General features: G+C 52.1%; 2 protein-coding genes and 1 pseudogene across 4 annotated transcripts in view; all 3 read right to left on the bottom strand.

Moving 5' to 3' along the window:
* LOC130709381 (uncharacterized) overlaps window positions 1-22,230 on the bottom strand; it is a 101,865-nt gene extending 79,635 nt beyond the window's left edge. The window contains exons 1-4 of one of the 3 annotated variants that reach the window (XR_009009923.1): window positions 21,706-22,230; window positions 12,610-12,653; window positions 10,883-10,917; window positions 10,387-10,489 (exon numbers count right to left, since the gene is read on the bottom strand). Coding sequence is in view for 2 of the 3 variants with exons in the window: in XM_057558226.1 (XP_057414209.1) it covers window positions 10,387-10,489; window positions 10,883-10,917; window positions 12,610-12,653; window positions 16,630-17,266 (819 nt within the window). In the remaining variant the exon portion in view is untranslated. Of the gene's footprint in view, window positions 1-10,386; window positions 10,490-10,882; window positions 10,918-12,609; window positions 12,654-16,629; window positions 17,626-21,705 lie in introns of those variants that run through there. The other 2 variants (XM_057558226.1, XM_057558221.1) reach the window with 2 other exon arrangements.
* Window positions 1,429-5,490, bottom strand: LOC130709373 (ataxin-1-like; annotated as a pseudogene).
* A 1,454-nt stretch (window positions 22,231-23,684) lies between the features above and the next one.
* Window positions 23,685-26,405, bottom strand: part of LOC130709379 (uncharacterized) — a 133,352-nt gene continuing 130,631 nt past the window's right edge. The window contains exon 14 of the transcript XR_009009916.1: window positions 23,685-24,715. The gene's annotated coding sequence lies outside the window, so the exon portion shown is untranslated. The remainder of the gene's footprint in view (window positions 24,716-26,405) is intronic.

Here is a 26,405-nt window from a genome sequence, read left to right as displayed (position 1 = left end):
CCAAACTGGTATAGGCATTTCTGTTTAATGCCAGAGTTAGCCATCTTCCTTTCTACCCCTAAGCTCTGGGACTGTCCTACTAATGACATTGGCCTTCTTTAACTGCCCATTCCCCCAAAAGCTGACAGCTTCCCACCAAAATGCTGTCTCAAAACTGCTCTTAGGTCTCTTATAATAACACTTATGAAATCTTTAAAAGGAAGGATGGACACACCATAGGTTACTCTCATTCCTCATGCCTGGAAGAAAAGACTGAAACAGGGGGAAAAGGTAAGGGGAATGCCTCAGCTCTGACCAGGATTTAGAGCACAGAGCTTCTTTCCCTGGGAGACCATACTTTACAAAAGACACCTCTGCAGCTCAGCAAAATCAAGTATTAATATATTACATATGCATGGCACAGGATCAGAGGAAGTGCCAGTGTTGCTTCACCAGCAAGACAGAAGAGGAACAGCAGCAGAAAGTTCAGGGCCCAACTTGCCAAGGTGCACAAGATTTTCTCTTTCCAGGATTAAGGGGAAGTTACCAGGCTGGGCAGTGAGGGTTTCTTGTATTTAAACTACTTGGCCTGTATCTGGTTAGATATAGGTTTGCTCCCATAAGGAGGAAGCTCGGTTGGTACCCTTGGTGGATATTTCTTTAGTGTCCACTGTGTGCCTGTCGCTATATTCAGTTGATGAGCCTTCCTAATGAGGAAGGATGTTTCTGAGAAACCCGTGCATGAGAAACTAGGAATGCGTTGCTCATGGAACAGCCAGAAACAAGGCCTTCTCCGAGGGCCGTCCTCTGAGAGGATTCCTTGAGACTCAGCCCCACAGGCCCCCAACTGTGGGAAACAAGCCAGAGAAAGCAGCATTCAGAGAGAATGGGGACAGAGAAGGGAAAAGACATGATCCCAAATGTGTACAAGGTTGAGTGTTCACCAGACACGGTTGGTATTTGGTTGTGAGGTGAACTGGAGACTTACATACTTGTGGTCGGGTCAGCAGCTTCCTCTGGATGGGCCTCCAAAAGCTGACTGACCAGGTAACTGCTCTCAAGGAATGAAACAGTGGAGTGTAGGGCTTGCAGCAAACAAGCCAGTCTCAGTCACTTTGTTCCCCCAGGAGAACAACCTTTAGCACCTGAACACTAAGAAGGACTCCATTCTCAGAACTCCCCCTCCCCCCAGGAGGTAGGTAAGATTATTTATCCCCATTTGGCAGCTGGGGAGGAAGTGAAAGAGCGAGAGGTCACAAGACTTGCCTAAAGTCTTTGACAGAGCAGAGATCAGACCTCAGAGGTTTGGGACTCCTGACAACAGGCTAGGCCTTGGCCAGTCCATCTTGAAAGGAAATGCCAGGGTCATACCCCAGGAGAAGCCTCATAAGAGAGCTGAGTGGACAATACCCTGAGTTGTTCAAGAGTCTAAAGACCCCCCAAAAACAAACAAAAAACCCACCCACCCACCTGAAAGCTGATGGGGGAAGCCTAATTCTCAACACCCACTGGAATCCCACAGTCCGAGGTGATGCTGAAAGTCGTGAAGAAAAAGTGGGCTTAAGACACAGGGGGCAAATGCAACTAAGATTGAAAATACTCTTTGCAGAGGAATACTCCACCATGAAATGGAATCTAGGAGACTTTTCAGGTATTGAAACATTATCAAGACTATTCCAGGGAATTCCCTGGTGGTCCAGTGGTTAGGACTCTGCGCTTTCACTGCTGAGGGCCCAGGTTCAGTCCCTGGTCGGGGAACTAAGATCCCACATGCCACATGGTGTGGCCAAAATTAAAAAAAAAAAAAAAAAGAGTATCCCAAAACCTTAGAGCTGGCTATGGGAGGAGACAGCCTGGAGAAGCCTGAATGCTGGGAGAAGGAGTGGAGTAAGATGGGAGGGACTCTGTAAAAACGCAAGGATGGGCACTGCCCAGCCAGCTGTACTGGTCCCGACCCAGGGCATAGTTCCATTCGTTTCTCCACCAACTGGTTCAACTGCAGAAGAGGAGAGGACATGATTCTGAGTTTTTAAAAATAGAGAATAGAACTGAAAGGGAAACCAGAGAGACCCCTACACATCAAAAACTAGAGGCCTTGGTCAGAGTGGACAAAACCAGTTTTGCAGAAGGGGAAAGGCAGTGCAGCTACAAATAGGCCCAGGTCAAGACACCATGCAGACAGGTTAGGTCAGCGGAAGGGTGGGGGCAGTGCAGGCACTTAGGCACAACATAGACAGACAGAGGACCGGGTGTAGGGGCCTAGGGAAAACGGTCCACTGGTTCTTTCAAAAGTCACCATTACCAACTAGAGATTCAGTACAATTTCAAAGTGGGTCTGGCATGCTGAGTAGGAGGAGCCTTGTTAGGTCAGCTACCTTTCCAGAAGCCCTGCCTAGAGCCCGGTCAGTCTGGCCATCGGGTCTTTCTCCCAAAGTCCCGTGACTGGGTCCCCACCAAGGCAGTACTTCACTCTGAACCCTGGAGCGGCTTCTCTCTCCTAATGCTAGAAGCCTTGTGGGAGGAATGATGGGGAGAGATGGGAAAGGCCTGAAGCAGAGGATCAAGCAGAGTCCCCTGCACACCCAGCCTTAGACATCTATAACAAAACTACCCTTTAAAGTGCACAGCTCTCAAAAGAAGAGTTCTGGGTGGGAACCCTCTTATTTCCAAGCATGGGGCCTCCTGCCCTCCCATCACAAAAAAGAAAGGGAAAAAAAAAAACTTCAGATAGCTGAACTGCTACTATAAGCTGTGGATCATCATTTTTGGCTCTTTCTTTGCTCCCTCCCTCTGCACCTGCTCCCAAAGCCTGACTCTCTCCTTGCAGGAGCTAGGGATGAGGAGGAAAGAACAGGGAGGCCCTGATATTTGGAATGTTTCTTATCCTGCGTGCACCCCCTTCCTTCCTTGGCCCAGGCCTGCTGCTCCCCATCACAGCACCCTCTGGGGCTGTTCTGAAAAGACGCCATGGGATAATGGGCAACAGACCCTGCCTTGGGAGGCTGCCTTCACGCCTCCTCTTCCCCACTAACCTCACTGCCAAGAGAGCCATCCCCTGCTCGGCATGTGCAAATCCTCTGCTTGCTCACGGTGAGGCCCAGCTCTGGGGTAGCATCCCAGTCCGGGTCTGGGAGAGATTCATTTTCCTGCATTGGAACGCCCTTCAATGGACAGCTTTACCTCCTGTGGAATGAAAGAGGGACGGAGCAGCGCAGCCCGTGCCTCCTCCCCTTGCATGCCGTATCTTTGGAAGCTCGGGGCTGGCCAGCAGGCCTGAGCACCAGGCTCTGGCTGCAAGGGCTCTACCATTCGGGAGCCCTCGCCTAACGGCTGGCTTTTCCCATCACTGTCACATTGCTCTCGGGGTCCCAAGACTGTCCTCTCAGGCCTTTCTCGGGGAGGAGCCAGCTGGCCTGGGGGAGCACAGCTGGACTGAGAAACTGAGTGACTGTTCAAGCTCTGTAAACTGATAAGAGATGCAGACATCTCCCACCTGTAGCCGATGGCAGGGCAGAGAGAAGAGCTGTGCAGTCCGCCCAGGGCTGCAGGAGGACCAACCCTGGCCATATACAAAGAAGGGGTGCTCGGGGGGCACCTCGATGCTCACTTTGCTCTGCTGCTCACCCACCACGAAATGCAGCATGACAAATCCAGGCCACTGGCTCTCCTGAATGTCCACGACTGTGCTAGAGTCAATCTTCAGCCCCCCGCTCACTTTGGCACTGCGCACAAAATCCTGGGTCTGGAGGTCCTCCACCCGCTTCAGCTCCCCTGTAGCCAGCTGGATGATGGCGCCTTTCATGAAATGGGAGGGCAAGTGGGAAGAGGTAAAGGGGGGTGGCGTTGACTCCTTGTCTGGGAAGGCGGCTCTGGCCTGCATGTCCAAACTTGACGCCACCAGGATCTCCGAGCCCATGGGTAGCAGGCTTGGGTCAGTTCCAGTGGGCACCGGGTTGCCATTGGCTACAACCATTGCTTTGGGTAAAGGTCTATGTTTCAGGGGCTCCTGATGGGATTGAGGGTAGAACCCTCGGGCCTGATTTTTCTCGGCCATCTCTGCTGCGTTCCTGGCTGACCCTCGCCCCTCACCCTGATGGTCGGGGTTATGATGGGACAGGTTGAGGGGGCTGGGCTCACCCTTCCTCTGAGCTGCCACCACACGATAGTCCTGAGAAGCTAAAGCACCAACCACCCGCTGGACCTCGAGGTCGGTGTCTGGGGTCCCTCGGTGTGCTGGCACTGCCACCTCTACCCGCGCAGTCTGAGAACCTGAAAACAACTGTCCATCCACCACACATTCTACCACTGGCACCAGTCCCTGGCCCTCACCCTTGCTGTTGGGGGAGTCGAGGGCTTCGCTTTCCCGTCTCATTAAATTTCTCTCTCGTTGTCTCTGTCCATTGGCAGCGGCTGCTTCCAGAGCAGACTGGCCCTCCTGAGGGGTAAGACCTGGGCTGGCACCTGCTGGAGGGGTTTCATGCATGGTGTACCCAGCAGGTAGCCTGGACATCTGATAATAAATGGGCATCCGGCCTGGAGCGAGGTCCAGTGGCTGAGTACTCGAGTGATGTGGCAACTGCCCAGGCGGGGAGGTGGCAGAGGGGGCTTTGTTGAACGAATGGGCCGGGGATGACGCCGGGGGGGGAGGAGTGGCTCCTTCTGCCAGGAGCGAGGCCTATGGCACAAAGTGTGGAAGGTGAGAGGTGGCGAGGTTGGCCGAAGGAGAAAGGAGGGGACTCGGTAGGAAATTAGGTGGCACAGCATAGGGAAGGCTATAAGGAGACCCGATAAACTGCAGAGAGGTGGACGGGAGCTGAGCATAGTGGATTGGGGGATAGTGGATTCCTGGATGTTGAATCAGTGAAGACGCTACATTAAATGTGGGGGGCAAGGGGCTCATGTTCACCACAGACGGGAGACCAGTTGGGGAAAAGGTGGCAGGTGGCACAGCCACCTTATACAGCATGCCATACTGGTCCACCGTCAGACCAGTGATGGCCTCAGCTCCATCACCCCCCAGGCTGACTCTGGCTCCTGCCTGGCTCTGCCCGGCCACCACCACCCCTCGGGACCATTCAGAGGCATCACTGGAGGGTGTGTGGTTAGTTGAGCAGCTGGTAGTTCTCCCCATATCCTCGCTGGTCACGGGGAGGTCTCGTTTCTTTGGTGGAAGGCATTCCTGACTCCTCTCATGAACAGGTTTCATATTGCTTTGTGGTGTTCCTGGAGCCTGGAAGGGGTCGGCTTGCTCCTTGGGGCATCAGAAGGGGCTTCTTTGTGGCTCCCCTGCACCCCTCTCTGCTGCTGGCTGGGGTGCCCACATCTGAGCTTCCAGTGGTGCTTCTGAGCAGCTGTAATAAGAAGCAGTGTCCTCCCCACTGGCTTGGGAGCCGGCCCATCTCACGGCGCTCCCCGGGCTCCTCCCGCTGGTCCCGGAGCCGCCGCAACGGCGGCCGCCGCCATCCCCGGCCCCGGAGCCGCCCCACACCCAACCTAGGTGTCTTTTTAATTATCTGCTGTCCATCTCTGTATCTTCTTGGTAAAAATGTCTATTCAGACTCTCTGCCCACTTCTTAGTTGGATATTTTTTTCTATTTTTTTTTGTATGAGTTCTTCATATAATTTGAATACTAACCCCTTATAGGATATATGATATGTAAAAATTTTCCCCCATTCGGTAGGTTGCCTTTTCATTTTGTTGTTCGTTTCCTTTGTTGTGCTTTGTAGTTGGATATAGCCCCACTTGTTTATTTTTGCTTTTGTTGCCTTTACTTGGATCAACGTCTTTGCATAAGTTCTGGAAACAACTCTTTCATAGCTTCCATGGATCATTTGTAGGGGAGAGGGTGAGTTGAGATGAACTACTAGTGAAAGGAGGGTCAGTGGGTGGAACTATAGCCTCTGTTACTGTAGGTGGCCTCAAGGCCACAACTAATAGTCATTGTCTCCCTCCTGTGCTATCCATTCTCAAGTCCCCTCATCCTTGGATAGTATCTCTGCTAAAACGGATGGCTTACTTGGTGGGGTGACCCTCACCCTCGTCCCTGAGTGAGTGTTCTGAGCCCTGGTCATCATTTCTTTCTCAAACCATGGCTGCTGTACTTGACCATTTACTGTGTACTTGACCATTTACCGTCGAAATTGGGAAAGGCAGTACCAAGAAATACCCCCCAGACTTCTGTTTTTAATCAATGATTTTCCAATTAAAAATTTTTTTCTTCCCACAGACGTTTTTATCACCCCAAAAGGAAACTCTGTACCCATTAAGAAGATACTACTTCGCTCTCTCTGCCAGGTCGTGGAGACCACCAATCTGCTTTCTTTCTCTATCGATTTACTTATTCTGGATATTTCAGATAAATGGAATCATGCAATGTGTGACCTTTGTGTCTGGCATCTTTCACTTAGCATGATGTTTGCGAGAGTCATCCACACTATAATATGTATTAGTATTTCATTTCTTAAAAAAATGTTTTTGGCCGTGTAATTGTTTGATATTTAATTGTTCCATTCCTTTTTATGACTGAATTACTATTCCACTGTAGGTATATACCACAATTTGTTTATTCATTCATACACTGATGGACATTTGGGTTATTTCCATGATTTTCCTATTGTGAATAGTGCTGCTATAAACATGTGTGTACGCAGATTTGTTTGAGTGTTTGTTTTTAATGATTTAGGAGTGGAATTGCTGAGTCATACGGTAATTCTATGTTTATCCCAAAATACACACCCCAAGAAACTTCCTGAAAGTCTGTCCTTGTCTCAGAATCAGCTTTTCAGGAAACATGACGTGCAACAGTATGGACAGTGTCCCACGAGAGCTTATTTGTGATGCCTGGGGGTCTGGACTTGGAAAGGGCTTCCCTTAGGAAGTGGCAGCTAAACTGAGGGCAAATTCAATGTTTTTTCCTTCCTTCCTTTCTTCCCTCCTTCTTTCCTTCAGAGGGGTGACATAGATGTTTTACACAGTATATCCTTTTAAAACTTTTGCATTTGAACCCTGAACTTATTCATAACACAAATAAATGATTATTTTAAGCAGGGTATTAGGGCTCAAATTATTAATATCATAGAACCATTATAGTGGCAACATGGATTGGAAACAATTTATTAGGAAAAAATATGGAAACTTTTTATAACAATTTTGATAAATAAAAAAGTTGACAAATCAGAGTGTACAGGGAGAATCTTGGTTATTTGGGAAATTGTATCGTAAAATGGATGGGCTCCACAAACTCTTCCATTTACTTGAAGAAAAGAGTGCTAAGTCAGTTTGGGCTGCTGTCACAAAGTACCACAAACGGGGCGGGGTGGGGGCTTGTAAACAACAAAAATGTATTTTCTCAGTCCTGGAGGCTGAAAGTCTGAGATCTAGGTGCCGGGATCATCGCCTTCTGGTGAGGATTCTCTTCCGGGTTGCAGACTGTCCACTTCTCATTGTGTCCTCACAGGGCAGAGAGCAGAGAGAAAAAGCCAGCTCTCTCATGACTCTCACAAGGGTAAGAATCTCATCATGAGGGCTCCATCCTGATGACCTCATCAAATCCTAATCACCTCCCAAAAGACCCACCTTCTAATACCATCACATTGGAGGTAGGGTGTCAACATGTGAACGCTGGGGGGACCCAAATATTCAGTCTATAACAAGTACTAATGGGGAAATGAGAGCTTCTCTTGAGGATGTTAAGGGCTGCTACAAAGATCAACGGTACATGTGTTTCCAGACAGAACTACAATATAGAATAAGTTCTATAAGGCGTTCACATTATAGATTCATCTTTCTTCCCCAAAACAGTCTTTGGTATCCAGGGACCCATTCCTGGAAATTCACTCTTGCTCAAGGAAATCCATCCTCTCATTTAAAAAAAATCTTATGAAGCTACATGAATGACACAAAGGACTTTTCCCAGCTCTAAGATTCTGTGTGTAAAACCTGTTAGTCTAAATTTACTTCCAAAAGATAGACCCTCCGCGGGGTCTGCTCCTGCGGGGAAGGTGGGAGCCCCGCTTGTGCTGCGGCCCCCAGGTGTGGCTTCCTCAAGTTTGGGGTGAAGCCCCAGCCCCCTTGGGCTCTGCAGCGCTGCGGTGGGCTCGGGGAAAGGAGCACGGTCTCTGGGGTTTCTCAGCAGGAGATGCCGGGGCTGCCGCGCAGGAACCCAGCTGCCCTGGGTGGGGTGCAGAGTCGCCAGGCCTGGGTGTCTCTGCTGCGCACGGCTGCAGAGAACAGGGTCCGCAATGAAGCTCTGCCTGGCAAACGGGGACTGTGGGCGGCTCCATCCTCCCCTTCCGTCGGCACAGCCCCATCGCAGCCCTCCTTTCCGACAGGCAAAGCCTGTGACCTGCGGCCAGACGGCTCCACACCCTCATGCCCTGGCGCTCGCTCGCCCCACGCCGGGAACAGGCACAACCCCTGGGCCGGCCTCTCTGGACGGCTCGAGCGGGACGGCTTCTTCGGCGCGACCGTCACCCACCCCGAGCCCAGGGGCCGGCAGGGAGGTCTAAGGACCGCTCGGTCCTGGGCGGGGTGGAGGCAGAGGCTTCGCGGCTGGGCCGGTCCCCCTCGCCGCCTCCTGCCTCTGCGCCCCGGCCCGGGCTTCCCGTGGCCCCATCTCCTTCCCACCCCCGTCGCGCCTCTTGCCACCCGGGCCGCGGGCTCCACCCGGAGCAGCACCGTGTCACGAGGGGGCGGGAGGGCGCCCGCCCTCGGGGCTTCCCTGACACCTACCGGCTGTTCGGCCACGTCCCGGACGGGCAGCGGCAGGTCAGTGGAGCGGAGTCGGCCCGGGTCTCCTCCCCCCTGAGGAGGGGCGACCGGCACCGCGCACGAAGCGGCCCTGGCGGGAGGGAGACCAGGGCGGAGGGGGTCGCTGGGGAGCTTGACTCGCAGTCACTTCCTAGGGGACGCTGAGCCCCCAGAGCTGGGGGCTGACTGGCCTCAGCACTCCCACGAGGGGGTCGTCAGGAAGGAGGGACCCTGTCCCTGGGGCCCAGGGCACTCCCGGGTCAGGCGGAGAGGCCAAGTGTGTAGGGTGCCGTGGACAGCTGAGGCACATTTAGCCCAAAGGAAAGTTCCAGCGCATTGCAGAGAGCAGACGAAATAGACGGTGGTGAAAACTCACTGTTGCTAAGGGTTGCAAGGAACCAATAATTCCTCCTGTTTCTCAGGGTGTTCCCTTTGGCTGTTAATGAAATGTATTTCCAAGGAAGGCAGGCATGTGGCTGAAAAGGCCAGCAGTGCCTCGGGGTCACAGCGAGACCCTCCCATCTCGCCCCCCTCGGCCATCCTGTGCTCTGGGAGCAGAGCTCTCAGCCAGAAGTGAAACATAGTAGCTTCCATATCCGGATTCTAAGATTTTCTAAAGCCCTTTAAAGGCCCCCTTCTCTGAGTGGTGCTTGACCTGCTGGTGTTTGGGGCGGGAGGGTGGGCTGGGTGGAGGGTCTGAGCGCCATCCCGACGGAAGGGCTTTGGAGGCCTGTGTGCGCCTGAGACCAGGGGGCCCAGTGCACGTGTCCGAGGGGAGGCTAGCGCTGACTCCAGCCGTGCCGAGCCAGACGTCGCCCTCCTTCCCAACAACCCAGCAAAGCCTGTCGCTCACATTCCTGGCTCTGCTGCTTACACTTGCCCTCTGGGAAGGCCAGCCTGGCAGATCTCTGTTCCTGCCCTTTGGGTTGCGGGTAACTGAGTACCTAGCCTGGGTGCTGGAGGGGAGGATCCATCGATGGTGGAGGCCCAGTGCCTGCCCCGGGTGCTGCCCCTCTGCTGAGCTGAAACTTCTAATCAACGTCTTAATAAAACCAAAAGGGATGTGATATTGTTCTACCACCTGTGCCCGACCAATGTCAGCCCTTTGTCATATGGGGCAGTGCTGTCTAATTGTAAAGCTTCCAGTATCAGATCCCCAATCCCTTCTCCTCCCCCCCCTCCCATGGGGGTTCAGTGGGTATATCTGTATTTCATAGAACCTGAAACTCTGATTTTACAAAGGAGCTCGAGGTCTGGGGAAAGAACTGGTCTGATCTCAGTTAAGAATGCAACTTTATACCTGGACGATACTAGAGCACTTTAGCACCTCATGTGTTTGGAAATGAGACCTTCACAAAGACCTCATGGGCAGGAGACGCAGGCAGGAGAGGGGACAGACTGAAGCTCTGTGACTGAGTGATCAAGTAGCAGAGGTCCAGCTGACTTCCAGGCCTACCGCTGATTTACTATCACCAGAGCCACGTAACACACCTTCCACATAGAGAACCAGCAGAAAAATGAGTTTGAAGAGCATTTTAGCTAAATCCAAGGTCATTTTGATCATTAGTGAAAGTCATTCTGTTCCTACACGCTCCCCACACCCTGACCCCCCTTCCTAAAACCAAATGGGTTCTGAGATTAAGGTGGAAGTGACAAACCTGGAGGTGACCAGGCTTTACTTTATCATCTCTTTCTTCTTCTTCCACGTGTGTTCCTGGTCTTACTCTTCCCAGTTTTTCTGCAGGGAGCGGTCCAGCAACTCTGTCAAGCAAAATCACACACCCTAAGGATGACTTTCACAGACTCCTCCCGTGGAGGCAGTTTTCAAAAGGTCTTCCTTCCTACCCCCCCACCCCCAAAATCAATCTTCATCTCAGGAGCCCTAAAAGGCATATATTACCTCAACATTTAATATTTAATACAACCTTTAGAGCTAGTTCTGATAACTGCCAGTTGCCCCCAATTCACTCTTTGTAAGACAATTCTACCTGAATCACAAGGTTAATAACCTGACTGCAAACCCAGCATCCTTAAGCTATCTATGGTCACCCTGGCAACTCACTATAAAGTTCTTCTTTTTAAAAGATTTCACAAAAGTAATTTCAGTCATCAAGATTACATATTGCACAGAACAAAAAGCTTTATTATTCTTACCGTTCTCTGGATGTAACTCTACGTCTCTTTTCCTCCTATGTGGAGAGAAGGGAAAAAGAGAAAAACAATCTTTCAAAAGAAGATCAAAACCAAAAGCATGAGTCAAAGTATTAAATAAATACATTTGATGTGGTTAAAAACAGGGGTTGGGGGGTAATCTGGGTTTGGGGGAGATCTAGGCAACCTTCAGTCTGGTGTTGATGTCCCACCACCCTCAAAACAAAGAGAGGCCCAGGAGCTGGCCCAGCACATGTCTGCGCACTAGAGGTCATCTAGTGATGCTACGTAAGTCAAAGATCCACCTCATGTCAGGGATTTGTTAATACTAGAAAAAAACCAAAGTAGTAATTTGGGATTCACATCAGGAAGTGATGATGACAACCTAAACTGGACACCAGCTCTTCTCTGATGAACACCTTAGTACACTGCTTCCCTAAGTTCACAACACTTGCCAACTCCAGGATATCTGTATTTATGTATCTAAGAGGGATAAAAATATTGTGGGGATGAAACCGATCTACGTCTTGTTTGAGGTGGAGGTTACAAGAATGCATGCGTGCATACACGTGACCATACATGCACAGTGAATAAAGTCTGTAGATTATGCCGATGTCCATTTTCTGGTTTTGCTATTAGTTATGTGAGACGTCACCATTGGAGAAAGTTGGGTAAACTACACAAAACCCCTCTGTACTACATTATACGGAATTCATCTGCGTGTGTATACATAAAATTCTGCCTCCAGACTGCCTTTAGACTTGAGCTACAACATCAACTCTTCCCTGGGTCTGCCTCTCTTGGCCTGTCCTGCATGTTTCAGACTCGCCAGCCTGAAGTCGTGTGACTCAGTTGCTTAAATTAATCTCATATACATAGACATCACTGGGTCTGTTTCTCTGGAGAACCCTAAGATAGACTTTATACTAATATACTACAGTAATATATACATACATATAACCTGAAACAATACAGAAGAAACTGATAAATGCTTGCCTCTCGAAGGAAGGACAGGACGGAGAGGGGGGAGTACCACCCCTATGTACCAAACAGCCTTTTGTACTGCTGCCAGCCCGGCCGCCCCAGATTCAAGCAGATGTAATGGCGTGTGGCCCAGGCAGTGGCTACACAGCTAAGGATTTTAAGGCACAGTGCAGCGAGATGCCAGGGCCACAGTCACACACGTGGAACATTCTAAAGCCAAGAACGGTTGGTTGCAGGATTCCACGCATGGGCCCCCGAGGGCACTCTGGAGGCCGTCGCAGACCCTCAGGTCCCACGTGACGAGACAGCCCACTAGAACACAGCAGGCGGCCCTCCTCCCAGATCTCACCCGGGTCAGCCTCCCAGGACCCGGCCTCCTCTGCACAGCACGGGGCAGGCTCACAGAGGGAAGAGCGGCCCAAACCCAGAGGTCACGCCAAACCCCACGGGAGAAGAGTAAAGCAAGGTGATGAGGGGAGAGGGGAGGGGTCCCTCGCGAAGCTGGCCACTCAGGATTTCCAGCCTCTTCCACAGGAAGCCAGCTCACGAAGCACCAAGACCTGTCCTGGGTCACACTCAGAGGACTTGACCCCCTGACCCCACAGCCCCGCTTCCCAGGCCTCCTCGATGCTGACGATGCTGACGCGGATCAGCACTGAGGAATGGGGGAGCGCACGGCTGGGGGGCTGCTGGGAACTCAGGACTGGCCCACCCCGAGGCCCCGCCCCAGCAGGCGCCACACTCACCGGATGGTCTCGCTGATTTCCTGAGCAGCATCGTGGGGTTTGTCCTGAAAGACAACGGAACAGGGTTCAGAGCCGTCCCTCCCCGCTCCGGTGATGGGGGCGACCAGAGGAGGCGGGTGCTGCAGCCCCCGGGACTCCCCGCCTCATTTCCCGACCCACGGGACCCACCAGAGAGCTCCATCCACAGCGCTGGGGCCATGTCCTGCCACGTGGGACACGCTGGCTCCGGGAGCGCCTGTTCCTGCAGTGCCCTGCCGCCCAGCGGGCTGCGGGGAAGGGACTGGGATGGACTCGAAGCCCCCGACCCTCCTTCCCCAGGACTTCCCCCGGGCGCTCCTGCAGCCTGGAAGCCACAGGCCTGCGTCTGAGTCCCTGAACCACCGCAGGCCTCGGTTTCCATCTATTAAATGGGGAAACACCACTCATGCAACCACCGGGAGTGGGCGAGCAGCGGTCCTCCCTCCCGGCCACAGCGGCGCTCTCCTGGCCTCACTGCGCCCGGCGGGCTGGCCTCGCCGCTTTCCCCAAGGAGCACGTCGGGGGTCGCTCTGGCCTTTCGCCGGGGTCTGGGCAGCCAGCCTACCCAAGACCCCGCAGAAACCAAGTGAGGACGACGCATCGTGTGGACGGTCTGTAACTCCAGACTGCATCTCCGCCCCTCCAGTGAAGGTTCCTATCGCGGTGAGGAGGGACCTCGAAGAGGATGCACAGCGAGAGGAGGGGCCACAAAGAGCACGGGCTGAAGCCGGAGATGAGATGGTCAGGCCCAGAGCTGCCAGCCCTGCCCCGGGACAGAGACTGCCCCTCTCAGACCAGGCCACCATTTCCACGCTTCACACTGGAGGACGGCAACACGGGCAGAGTCCCTACGGGCCAGGGCACGGATGCCCGGAAGGTCCCAGGACAGGGTCCCCCACGGCGCAGCAGTCCTAACAGGTCAAACAACTCTGGAAACACCCTTTGTGTCCTAAGCCTCATCTTTGCAACAGCAGCCCTACTGAGATATAATTCACACAGAATGGGCCCCCGCTTCAAGTATACAGTTCAGTGGGTTTTAATACATTCAGAGCTGGGCAACCATCACCTCTATCTAGTTCCAGAACATCCCATCACCCCATTAGCAGACGCGCCCCAATCCCCTCCTCAGCCCCTGACAACACTAATCCACTCTCTGTTTCTGTGGATTTGCCCGTTCTGGACGTTTGTAAATAGAATTACGCTATGTGACCTTTTGCCCAGAATCTTATTTTTTAAGGCAAAGGAAAAAAACAATCTTCTATCCTTCTTAATAATATCCTCCAACTTACCAAGGACGGAGCAGTAAATATCCATTGAACTCATATTGCTTAGACAAGGCCGGGGGCAGGAGATGGAGCACACGCGGTCCAGCACAGGACAGCCCTGCAGACCAGTGGTTCCCGACACGGGGGAACCGACCCGCAGCACCAGCGCCACTGCTGACCCAGAAACCCTGGGGAAGAACCACTGATGGGAACAATCGGCCCCAAGGACTCCTGGCAAACGGCAGAAAACAGTGAGGACGGCTGGGTTTGGAAAACAGTCTGGCAGCTCCTCAAAGGTTAAACAGTTAGCAAATGACCCAGCAATTCCTCTCCTGGGTGTCTGCCCAAGAGAAATGAGAATATTTGTCCACACAAAACCCTGAACATTGGGCTTCCCTGGTGGCAGAGTAGTTAAGAATCCGCCTGCCAAGGCAGGCGACACAGGTTCGAGCCCTGGTCCGGGAAGATCCCACATGCTGCGGAGCAACGAAGCCCGTGCACCACAACTACAGAGCCCGCGTGCTGCAACTACTGAAGCCCGCAGGCCTAGAGCCTGTGCTCCGCAACAAGAGAAGCCACCACAATGAGAAGGCCGCGCACTGCAACAAAGACTAGACCCCACTCACCACAACTAGAGAAAGCCCGCACGTAGCAACGAAGACCCAACGCAGCCAAAAAAAAAAACCACACCAAAAGCCCGAAAATTAATGTTCACAGAGGCGTGATTCACAACCGCCAAAAGGTGGAAACCACCCAAATGTCCATCAACAGATGAACGAATAAACAAATGTGTCCCTCCACACACTGAAATATTATCCATCCATGAAAAAGAGTGAAGCACTGACACTCGCTACAACGTGGATGGACCCTGAGAACATGATGCTCAGTGAGGGAAGCCAGACGGACAAGGACACGCAGGGTGTGATTCCACAGATGGGAAACGTCCAGAACAGGCCAGTGCACAGAGACAGAGAGTGGGTTCCTGGTTGTCAGGGGCTGGGGAGGGGGATGGGAGGGATGCTAATGGGGATGGGGTTTCCTCTCAGGGTGATGGAATGTTCTAAAATTGGTAGTAGTGACGACTGCACTCAATGAATACACTACAAAGCAGGGAACGGCACGCTTTAGGTGGATGAGGTGAAGAGTATGGGAATTACACCTCAAAACAGCTATCAACAACAACAACAACAACAACAGGGACTTCCCTGGCGGTCCAGTGGTTAGGACTCTGTGCTTTCACTGCCGAGGGCCCAGGTTCAATCCCTGGTTGGGGAACTAAGATCCCACGAGCTGCACGGCGCGGCGAAAACAGACAAACAAAAAACAACAACAAAATCTACAGGAGGTAATGCGAGGTATTGTTAAAAGCACCTCCACCTCAGCAGGAAAATACTGAGCATCTAAGACACTCACATGGCCGACAGACTCTGTTCCTGGTCCACAACATCCAGTGAGTCCAGACAGACAGTCCTGGCAGCCCTGAATTCCCTGGGCTCCTGTACCCACTGAAAGCAGAGAAGATGCCACGCTGTCCTGCAGGGTCTGCTCAGAGACAAACGCACACAGCACAGTGTACAAGGCGCTGAGGTAGTCACAGCATGAGGAGGAGGGTCTAGAACTTTCCACCAACGCTCTCCCGCGTCACACTCCTCCTGAAGGGAGCCGGCCCCCGTGCACTGAGGAGCCTCAGCAGCCCTGCGGGGGCCTACGTGCTGAGGAGCCACGGGAGGGGCCTCCTGGAAGCCAGGCATCCCGCCCGGTCCGGCCTTCGGATGGGGCAGCCCCGGCTGAAGCCCCTACTGCAGCCTCCTGAGGGACCCTCGGCCGGAATCCCCTGGTCCGCCTGCTCTTAATCCCTGCCCTCAGAAACCATGGGAGGTCATCAGTGTGCATCGTCTCAAGCTGCTAAATTCATGTCTGCGTTTAGGCCAATACACTACCCTGCAAGCACGGCCCGTAAGAACAAGTCTTAGAGCCACAGGAGGACGTGACAGTACCCAGGAGAGTCTCATTCCAGTCACCACTGTGGAGTTACAAAACAGCGTGCGCGCTCTGAAAGGACCCCGTGAGCACGCGCGTGTGCCTGAGCGTGCGCCGCGTGGCAGGCCCGTGCCGGCTCGGGCTGCGCTCCCTCCCTCGGCGCCCCCAGGAGGCTGGACGCGCCCCAGAGATGCTCCTCCTGCAGGGGCGGCAGGGGCCCTCACGGCACGCGGGCCGCAGCCCTGGCTGAGCCACCGCGTCTCAGGCCGCGTCACGCCGACCTGGGCAGACAGGGGCCTGGAACGTGGTCTCATCTGTGATGAGATGAACTCAAGCTTTCCCAAGCTTTACAACCAGAACGAAAGGAAGGGAACAGTTTACGGCGTGCCTCCTACGATCTGAAGATGCTGCTTTAGGGACTGGCCAGCTTCCAGCGACCGTCCTGAGTCGTATGATTTAAGATGCCCTGATCACCATCGATGATTCAGAAGCTCTCACAGCTTCTCGGCTGTGGCCTCTTCTTCTGTTTCACAGGCCTTCAGAACAGAGCGACGCCAGAAGCCGACCCAGAAAGGTCCGACTGAGAACAGCCCTGAGGAAGCCCGCGCTTAGGAGCACCCACACCTCCTCCCCCGGGGGAACCCTGGAACTCCGGGGTCTGAGGCCAGCCCCGGGCTCGCTTCACGGGACGCCCGGCCTCCCCGTCCCAGCCACAGCCCCGGCCCGCTGCTGGCTGCTTGCTGAGTCAGTGACTAACCCAGGTTCTTCTCACTAACGGCGTCAGAGCCTCCGCAGGAAGCCGCGCACAGGCTTAGCGGAATGCTGCTCACCACAGAGCCGGCGGCCTCACTCCGGGATCCTGGGAAAACAACCGCAATAAGCACAACCGTTCCCGCCTGAAAAAGCACCCTGTGCGGAAGCCGGAAGCTGTCATCAGGCCTGAGCCGCCACCAAGCCCGTCCCATCCGCCCGCTCCCCTCCCCTGCCCAGCTCAGGTGAGGGCGGGGGTCGCCCACGGGGAGGGGGAGTCTGGCTGTCCCACTCGGCAGGCCCCTGCCTCCTCGACCGTGAGGACAGCTGTGGGAACAGGAACTCCACCCAGACGCCCGCAGGTCTGGCTCTGCCCCCGGTCGTCCCCGCAGGCCCTGCACCCGGCGTGAGGAGCCTGGACAGGAGGCCTCCTGGGTGCTCGCTGCCAGGGCACGGCGCACCCCTGAGCACTCAGGCTGGTTCACGGTGACAGGGGCACGACATGTGGAGACATCGTCCCTGGAGGACCCGGCGAGAGGCAGGGGGCAGAGACTAGGGAGGAGATAAGACGTGGACTCCGTCCTCCTCTTCCCACTTGCAGCAGGAAGACGCCGGGACCCAGGGGGCCTCCGAGGCAGGGGCATCACAGCGGGACAAGCATCAGAATCCCTGGTCAGAGTGGAGTTCTGGGGCCCACCCGCAAACTTTCAGAGTCAGCAGGTCTGGGTCCCAGGAACCCGCATTCCTAACCAGTTCCAGCTGGTGGGGAAGCTGCTGGCCCAGGGGCCCCCGGCCTGAAGCAAGCAGGGACCACACTCTCTATCACCGTCTGCTGAGGGCACGAGTGCCCAGGAGGTGCCGAGGGGGAGCACCCTGGGCCTCTGCCCGCGGTCCCCGCTCCCCAGCAGGCTGCAGGGGGCACGGCCTGCGGGCTGGGGGTCGCTACCTTCTTCCCCGAGGCTCTGCACACCTCCGGGGCCCTGGGGTGGGGGCCAAGGCAAGTGGGACAGAGCGGCCAGGGTGGGATGCACGCACTGTTTCCCGAAGTGGAGAAGCACAGCGGGAAGAGTCAAAGTCAGGGAAGATGGAACAAGGCGGGAGGTCTGCCGGCTGTCTCTCTGCCTCTCCCAGTGGCAGGGCTGTGAGAGCAGAGATCTGGCTGGAAGAGTGGAAAATCCACAGAAGGCTCTCCGTCTGGGAGGAAAGCCAGGCGGGTGAGCAGAGGGCCCCGAGGCCCAGCGAAGGCGCTCAGCCTCACCTCTCAGCCTGCGGCCCCGCTGGGGAGCACCCACTCACCAGGGGGAGGGCGCAGGGGGTGAAGGGGGAGGGGGAGGGTCAGCGCCTGCGGTGGGCCTGAGTATTCAAGAAGCGAACAGGTTTTCACTTGAAAATGAGTGCATCTCACACAGGGGCGGGGGTGGCAGAGAGACTGGCTGTGGAGCATCACACGGGTCTCGTCCACAGTCCGCCCCGGACGTCCACAGGCCCCCAGCAAGGGGGTGCTGCCTGGCCCCAGGACCGTACCGGAGGACAAGTCAGGCCAAGGAGGGGAACCGCCTGGTAAAGCGATGCAAAGGAGAGAGTCAGGAAGGAGGCTCTCCTCTCACTGCCGACCTGGTCCTCTCCCTGCAGGGCCAGGCGACAAACCAGGCTGGTCTCGGGACCGAGCCACGTCGCAAAACCCTGCCCGCGAGACCGTCACTGCAAGGAACCGTCAACATGGGAAAACAGGAAGGGGCTGCTGGGAACCCATGAGGCCAAAGTCCAGCTGGAGGAGGAAGAGAGAAGAGGGAGCGGGCCCGTGGCTCCCGGGCCACGGACACGGTGCAGGACACGGTGGGCCCGTGGCCCTGACCTGGGCGGGTGGGACCTGCTGTGCACACAGGGGCCCCGATGACCAGGGTCCAAGGAAGGAGCCTCCACGAGGGAGAGGGGTCTAGAGCCTCACTGTGCCCACAGTGGCCCCTGGCCACCTGGACGAGGGGCAATGGTGTGCGCTGGCCCACTCCAGTGACATGTGCTGTGAGCACAAGATGCACGCGGATTTCTAAGACAGAGCGTGCGCGCGCACACACACAAGTAAAAGTGCCCTTCAGTAACTCTTTAAATGGCACGTTGAAAACGTAGCGTTTCAGCCGTACTCGCTTACATACAATGCTATGAAAACCTACCTCGCCTCCTCCTTTTGACTCGTCACGTGGCTCCCAGGAGGGCACGCGCGTGGCTCGTGTGCCACCTCACCTACCGCCACACTTGCGGGGGCGTTTCCAGACCTGACCCTGAGCCTGAGCTCCACGCCTGGGTCCGCAGCTCACGGAAGCCAGTCTGTGCAGAGCCAGGACCGGCCGGGACGTCCTGCTGTCCGGGCAGCCGTCCTTCTGCAGGACGGGCATGGGTGTGTCCACAGGAGGACGGGGCGCGACGGGGGCTCCAGGGGTGACAAGACCATTTCAGTTGCTTCAACCCAAACTAGCCCACCCGTAAGAGCCCAGGCCGCCCAGCCACCCAAGGAGCTGCTGCAAGTGCTGAGCGCCTGACGCCGGGGGTCCGCGTGGAGGGGCCGTCGTGGAGTGACCCCGGTGGGACGGGGGAACGCGACGACCAAAAGTTCACCACCAGAACTTTTGTCGCCCTCACCAAAGAAAATGCTTTACTGCCACAGAGCAGTCCGGCCTGAGGCCGAGGCCGAGGCCGAGAAGGGAAGGGAGGGAAAGCCCAGGGACGGAGGAGGCCCTTCCGAGGTGGCACAGCTGGAGAAGGACTCGCCTGGCGCTCCCCGAGCGACAAGCGGCAGCACGGCCTCCACCCCGCGGTCTCAAAGGCCAAGGCGAGCCGCACCCCCAGCCTTCCAGCTGTCTCCCACTCCAGCAAGGGGTCCTGTTAGCACCGTATCAGTGCAACTGGCGTCACCCCACCCCAGGACCAAGCCAAACGAACGCCTCTCCAGGGGCCTCGAGACCCCACGACCTGGGCCACACGCACGGGAGCATCACTCAGCCACACAAAGGGGTGAAGCCCTGCCACGCACAACAACGTGGATGGACCCTGAGAACACGTCGCTCAGTGAGAGAAGCCAGACACAGAAGGACACACAGTGTGTGATTCCATTGATGGGAAACGTCCAGAACAGGCAGATCCACAGACACAGAGAGGGGGTTCCTAGTGTCAGGGGCTGGGGCAGTGCACTGCGGGCCCTTTGCGCTGATAGAATGTTCTGGAATTAGACAGAGGTGATGGCTGCACAGCTCTGTGAATATAGTAAAGGACATTAAATTGTACACTTCATATGGCTGAGTTCTCTGGTGTGTGAATGCGATCTCGACAAAGCTGTTATTTAAAAAGACACAAAACCCACAAGACCCAGCGCGGCTCCTCCTCCCCTTGTCCCGCCCCTTCACCTGGTGTCTGTCCCAGACCAGGTGTGGGCCCAGCGTGTCCTGCGGCCCCAGCACCTGCTCCCCGGTGGGAGCCTCACTCAGCGCGCAGGGTGAGCACAGAGCAGACGCCAGGGAGCCACCTGCACACCAGGGGAAACGTGAGTCACCACCACCACGCGATGTGCAAATCCTTCCCGAGAGCTCCCCGCCCCGAGCCCCACGACTCCCGCCGTCCCCGTGGGCACCACCCCGTGGCGGTCCCCCGCCCCCCAGCACACAGCCTGCAAAACCCCTTCCCCACCCGGGAAAAGACGCGTCAGGTTTTCAAAGGACCAGCGTTCTCAGAGGTAACCTCTCTCACACACCGGCTGCCTGTGCACCTGGTGTGAGTCTGACGTGCTTTCCGGGCATCGGCCGCGCACCCCATGACTAACTGAGGGGATTCAAACGGAAGCCCCTCAGAGATGAGGAGGCATCGTCATCCAAGGTCAATACTCAGTGAAGCACACAGCCTCCGACCTCCCAACTGCAGCTCACGGGAACCTGTGACTCGGCAGCCCTGCCAGGCGCCGGACAGGAAGAGGGCCCGGTCCCACACGGGGGCGCCGAGGAACAGAGCCCCGGGCTAGGCACCGCGACAGCGGCCGTGGGTGGGGAGAGAGAATCCGGGAAGGAAGAGAAAGGCGGGCGGTGAGGGAGGCACTACAGAGCCACGCATGAGCTGCGGAGGACCGCGGACAGACACGCGGCACGTCCTCTGTGAACAGCCTCGGCAGGAGACCCGGCTGGTGGGAACGGCAGGGACAGCTTGAAGGGACAGAGAAGATGCCAAAGAGGCCCCCGGGCAGCACCCTGAGTGGGAGGAAGGAAACAGGACTGTCATCCCACAGCCAGGGAGACAAGGCGCACGCACTGGGGAAGAGCGCCAGGACCACGAGACGAGGACACGGCAGAAAGAAAGAGGGAGGAGAGGGGTTTCCTGGGAGACGTGCGCCGGGCCCGGGACCCAGGGATGCGCAGACACAGCCAGTCGCACCCTACAGGTCCCCGAATTCAAAAGGGACACCAAACACTCTGTATCTTGATTGTACCAATGCCAATGAAATCATTACATCGGTGCGTAGCTTTGTAAGATGCCACCATCGGGAGAAACTGAGTAAAGAGAACGTGGGATGTGTCCGACTTATTTCTGACGGCTGTGCAAGAATCTATGATCATCTCAAAATAAAAAGTTTAATTTAATTAAGGAAAAAAGGACGCAGCTCCTAGAGGTAGACTGGGGGCGGGTCCCCTGCAGCTCTGCCGCCTCCTGCCTAGTGAATATCCAAAGGGCAGGCTGCCTCTGGCTCCTCCCACCAGGAACAGAGCATACAGGCGGCATTTGGATGTTAGGGACCAAAGTACAAAAGCTAACAGCCACGTACGTACGGAATACCAGGCTTTTCCGGTGGCGGCATTTGGATGTTAGGGACCAAAGTACAAAAGCTAACAGCCACGTACGTACGGAATACCAGGCTTTTCCGGTGATCCCTTCCTCTTTAAAGAGGCTACTTCACCCACGGAAAGTCGTCAACGGGTTAACCTGCCTTCCACCTGAGCTCAGATTAGGCAGGACTCACACCAGCAGAGGTCAGATCAGAAAATATTTTCTGAGTCACAGGGAGGGATGGCTCACTCGGCCGCCCACTCCAGCTACTACTACTCACAGTCGAGTGAAGGGCGTGACTGCTCAGCGGGCATTCATCAGAGACTTGTGGGCTCTCAGGAGTAAGCCAGAAGCAGGAGGGGACAGTCACGCTGGGGCCTCTCCACGCCCACAGCCTCAGTGAGTCACGGAGGGGAAGGACCACTGCACGCCCTCGTTGGCTCCTGCCCTGCCATCAGGCAGCCGAAGACACCACCTGCTTCCTCCTGAGCTGAGACCCGGTTTTCCCACCAAAAGAAGGGCCATCCTGCTTTAGAAATGCCACCGTGAGCTATAAGTGGATATCTGGGAACTCTCAGTCACGGAAGGAACAAAACTCGCCCTGCACCCTGCCCTCCTATTTGTCAATTGCGCAAAAGCCCATTTTGGAGGCTGGACATTTCCCCGTATAGGCGGTTGTGGCTGTTTGCACTTCCTCCTGCGGGTGTCCCCTCCTCAGAGAAGCCACCCACACCTCCCCCAGGGAAAATCTGGCAGCCCCACCCTCTGGGACCTCAACTGATCCCATATATGGGGCACTACACCTCAGCTGAACTTCTGTGTTTATAGATCACTTAACCTTCTTAGTTCATAAGTTTCTTGAGAATAAGAATACTGTCACTCTCAGAATGGGAGAAAATATTTGCAAACCAATCAACGGACAAAGGATTAATCTCCAAAATAGATAAACAGGGCTTCCCTGGTGGCGCAGTGGTTGAGAATCTGCCTGCTAATGCAGGGGACACGGGTTCGAGCCCTGGTCTGGGAAGATCCCACATGCCGCAGAGCGGCTGGGCCCGTGAGCCACAATTACTGAGCCTGCGCGTCTGGAGCCTGTGCTCTGCAACAAGAGAGGCCGTGACAGTGAGAGGCCCGCGCACTGTGATGAAGAGTGGCCCCCGCTTGCCACAACTAGAGAAAGCCCTAGCACAGAAACGAAGACCCAACATAGCAATCAATCAATCAATCAATTAATCAATAAAAAAATAAATCTAAAAAAAAAAAAAAAAAATCAAAATAGATAAACAGCTCAAGCAGCTCAATTATTAAAGAAACAAACAACCCAATCCAAAAATGGGCAGAAGACTTAAATAGACATTTCTCCAAAGAAGACATACAGATGGCCAAGAAGCACGTGAAAAGCTGCTCAACATCACTAATTATTAGAGAAATGCAAATCAAAACTACAATGAGGTATCACCTCACACCAGTTAGAATGGGCATCATCAGAAAATCTACAAACAACAAATGCTGGAGAGGGTGTGGAGAAAAGGGAACCCTCTTGAACTGTTGGTGGGAATGTAAACTGATACAGCCACTATGGAGAACAGTATGGAGGTTCCTTAAAAAACTAAAAATAGAATTACCATATGATCCAGCAATCCCACTACTGGGCATATACCCAGAGAAAACCACAATTCAAAAAGACACATGCACCCCAATGTTCACTGCAGCACTATTTACAATAGTCAGGTCATGGAAGCAACCTAAATGCCCATCAACAGACGAATGGATAAAGAAGTTGTGGTACATATATACAATGCAATATTACTCAGCCATAAAAAGGAATGAAATTGGGTCATTTGTTGAGACGTGGATGGATCTAGAGACTGTCATACAGAGTGAAGTAAGTCAGAAAGAGAAAAACCAATATCGTATATTAATGCGTATATGTGGAACCTAGAAAAATGGTACAGATGAACCTGTTTGCAGGGCAGAAATTGAGACACAGATGTAGAGAACAAACATATGGACACCAAGGCGGGAAAGCCGCGGGGGGTTGGTGGTGGTGGTGTGATTAATTGGGTGATTGGGAATGACATGTATACACTGATGTGTATAAAATTGATGACTAATAAGAACCTGATGTATAAAAAAATTTAAAAAAGGAATTTTAAAAGTATGATCAAATTGAAGTAATTTACACTACTTTGTGGGAGGTATAATAATTTGTTTTATTAATGTTAATTTCAATTAACAAATTGCTATATCAATGGTATAATAAATTGTTTATTGACTTCCATTTTATTAATGGAACAATTGAATTCCAAAATATTTTCAAACCGTTTTATTTTTTTAGCTTATTTATCATTTCATTTTTAATGGAGTAGGTTGTTAATATTTTTATTAAGATATAATTTATATGCAGTAAAAGTCACTTTTTTTACTATACAGTTTTTCAAGATTTGACAAATGCATACAATTATATAACTACCACTACAATCAGAATATAGAACAGTTCCATTACCCCAAAAAGTTCTCCCATGTCCCTTTATAGTCAATCTCTTCCCTCAGCCCCAACCTCTGACAACCACAAATCTGTTTCTTGCCCCTGAAGTTTTGCTTTTTCAGAATGCCATATAAATGGAATCATACAGTATATAGCCTTTGGACTTGGCAGAATGCATTTGGGATTCAACCATACTGTTGTGTGTATCAATAGTTCATTCCTTTTTATTAATGAGTATTATTCTGAATCACAGACTGAAGGGCATTTTGGTTGTTTGGTTGTTTTCAGTTCTTAACAACTGCAAGATTACAAACAAAGCCACTATAAGCATTCACATATTTGAGTCAGGATTCATCGGAGAGATTCAACTTCCAGATTCTAGGATTAATGCCAACAATTTCACAGGTGCTCTTTCCACACAATAAATCAATCCAGCACCTGATCTCAACCTTCCTTGGATACAGGATCTTCCAGGTCTCCAGGAGAGACTTCTTTTACTTCTTGCACAAAACTTCTTAAGATTCATATTAGAGAAAGTCTGGATATCTTTTGTTTTCTCAGTACTTAAGAAATATGAGCAAGTCTGTAATATTTACTCATTGCCTTAGCTACATTTTTTAAAGAAACTTCTTCCTTAGTTGAGGATTTTCAAAGCTTGAGCTTGCCGTTTTTCCTTCGTACATTTGCTATAGTGTGGAATACGCTCTTGACGTTTAAATGTATGGTCCCAGACAGAGACATTCGTTCTTACTTTGGTTCAGTATATTTTCAATTTCCAGGTAAGATGAAAATTTTACTGTTTCTGAAAATCACATAAATGACAGCTAAGGAGGAGAAAATGTCTACAAAGAATGTTCATGGATAAACTGAGAGATTTTGAAGTCATAGAATAGACTTAGCCTTAGTGTGAGAAAATCCCAGTTACTAACCCACGTATATCAAGTTCCGGATAGTCACCTCCATAATCCTCATTTCTTTCAGAAAGCATTTACCACGAGTTTCCATTTGGAAAGCAAATTCTCTAGTTCTTTCAACGTATTTAAAATGTCCCCCTTTCAGCAGCATACTTATTGCATCAAAGGAGGTAAGGCATGGTTTTAGTTTTGATGCTAGTTTTATTTTATTGGAGGGTAATGACTACCTATCCTCTATGTATTTGGGAGTGGGGGCTGTGAGGAAGCAGTGGAAAATAGTGAGACCTGTTAATTTTTCCATGAGATCATTTTTCCCTTGACATGCAATTTGATGCTTAACAATTTTTCTGAAAGTCAAAAGGAATACTATGTTCTCTAATTTTCACAGTGCTATAAATAGTCCCTGACAAAGCATAATTGTATAAAAGAGATGACACTTTTTTTATACATCTTTATTGGAGTATAATTGCTTTACAGTGTTGTGTTAGTTTCTGCTGTACAACAAAGTGAATCAGCTATATGCATACATATATCCCCATATACCCTTCCTCTTGACAAAGGGTTTTAATACTTTTAGGTTTATACTATTATTATTACTAGAGAAAGACAAAACAGCTGTTTTGTATGAATTCCTCGGGGTCTGCTCTAGTAAACAGATAATGAATTGTGGGGATGAAATGTACAGCATGGGGAATATAGTCAACAATATTGTAATAACCTTGTATGGTGACAGATGGTAACTAAATTTATCATGGTGAGCATTTTGTAATGTAAAGAAATATGTTGTGCACCTGGACCTAACATAATGTTGAGGTCGATTATCCTTCAATTAAAAAAAAGAGAATGAATTGCAAGTAACTTCACTTTCTTATATATAAATATGAGCTCACAAATGCTTATAATTTCTTAATTTTTAAATTAGTTTATTATCCTCAGTGATTTTTTATTTCTAATCAATTGTCATATTTTTACTATCTGTTAGGCAAAAGTGAAACTGGAACTGTTACCACTAATTCTGAGAAAATTAACTAGAGTCTAAAGTCGTAAGTTATATGTAAAAAAGCTCTCTGTAAATGATACTTGATAAATGTAAAGTTTTATTTTTTGTAGTTTGGTAATATTCATAAATTAATCAGCATTGAGAAGATTTGATAATATCTGTAGGACTCCATGGGGAAATGTGACTAGAACATTTTTATGTTTTATATAAATGAATATCCATGCATTAAAGGTGATTTTTTAAATTAGAAAATAGATTTCTTTTTTTCCTATGGATAATTTAAAACATATACAAAACTCCGTATACTTATTACCCAGCTTCAGCAATTATCAACTCAGGACCATTCTTGTTTTATCCATATTCACATCCATTTTGCCCACTCTAAGCTATTTAGAAGGAAATCCTTTTACTTCTGAAGATTTTAGTATGTATCTTTAAAAGCATTCTTTTTAAAAAATAATCACAAACCATTATCATATATAAAATTAAATAATAATTCTATAATATCAAGTATCTAGTTAGTGTTCAACTTTTCCTGATTGTCTTATTTATAAATGTTTTTGTAACTGTTTATTTGT

Source organism: Balaenoptera acutorostrata, chromosome 1 (genome assembly GCF_949987535.1).
Source record: "Balaenoptera acutorostrata chromosome 1, mBalAcu1.1, whole genome shotgun sequence".
NCBI classification, from domain to species: Eukaryota; Metazoa; Chordata; class Mammalia; order Artiodactyla; family Balaenopteridae; genus Balaenoptera; species Balaenoptera acutorostrata.
The sequence above is the reverse complement of the archived record's forward strand: the minus strand, read 5'-3'. Positions and strand labels throughout refer to the sequence as shown.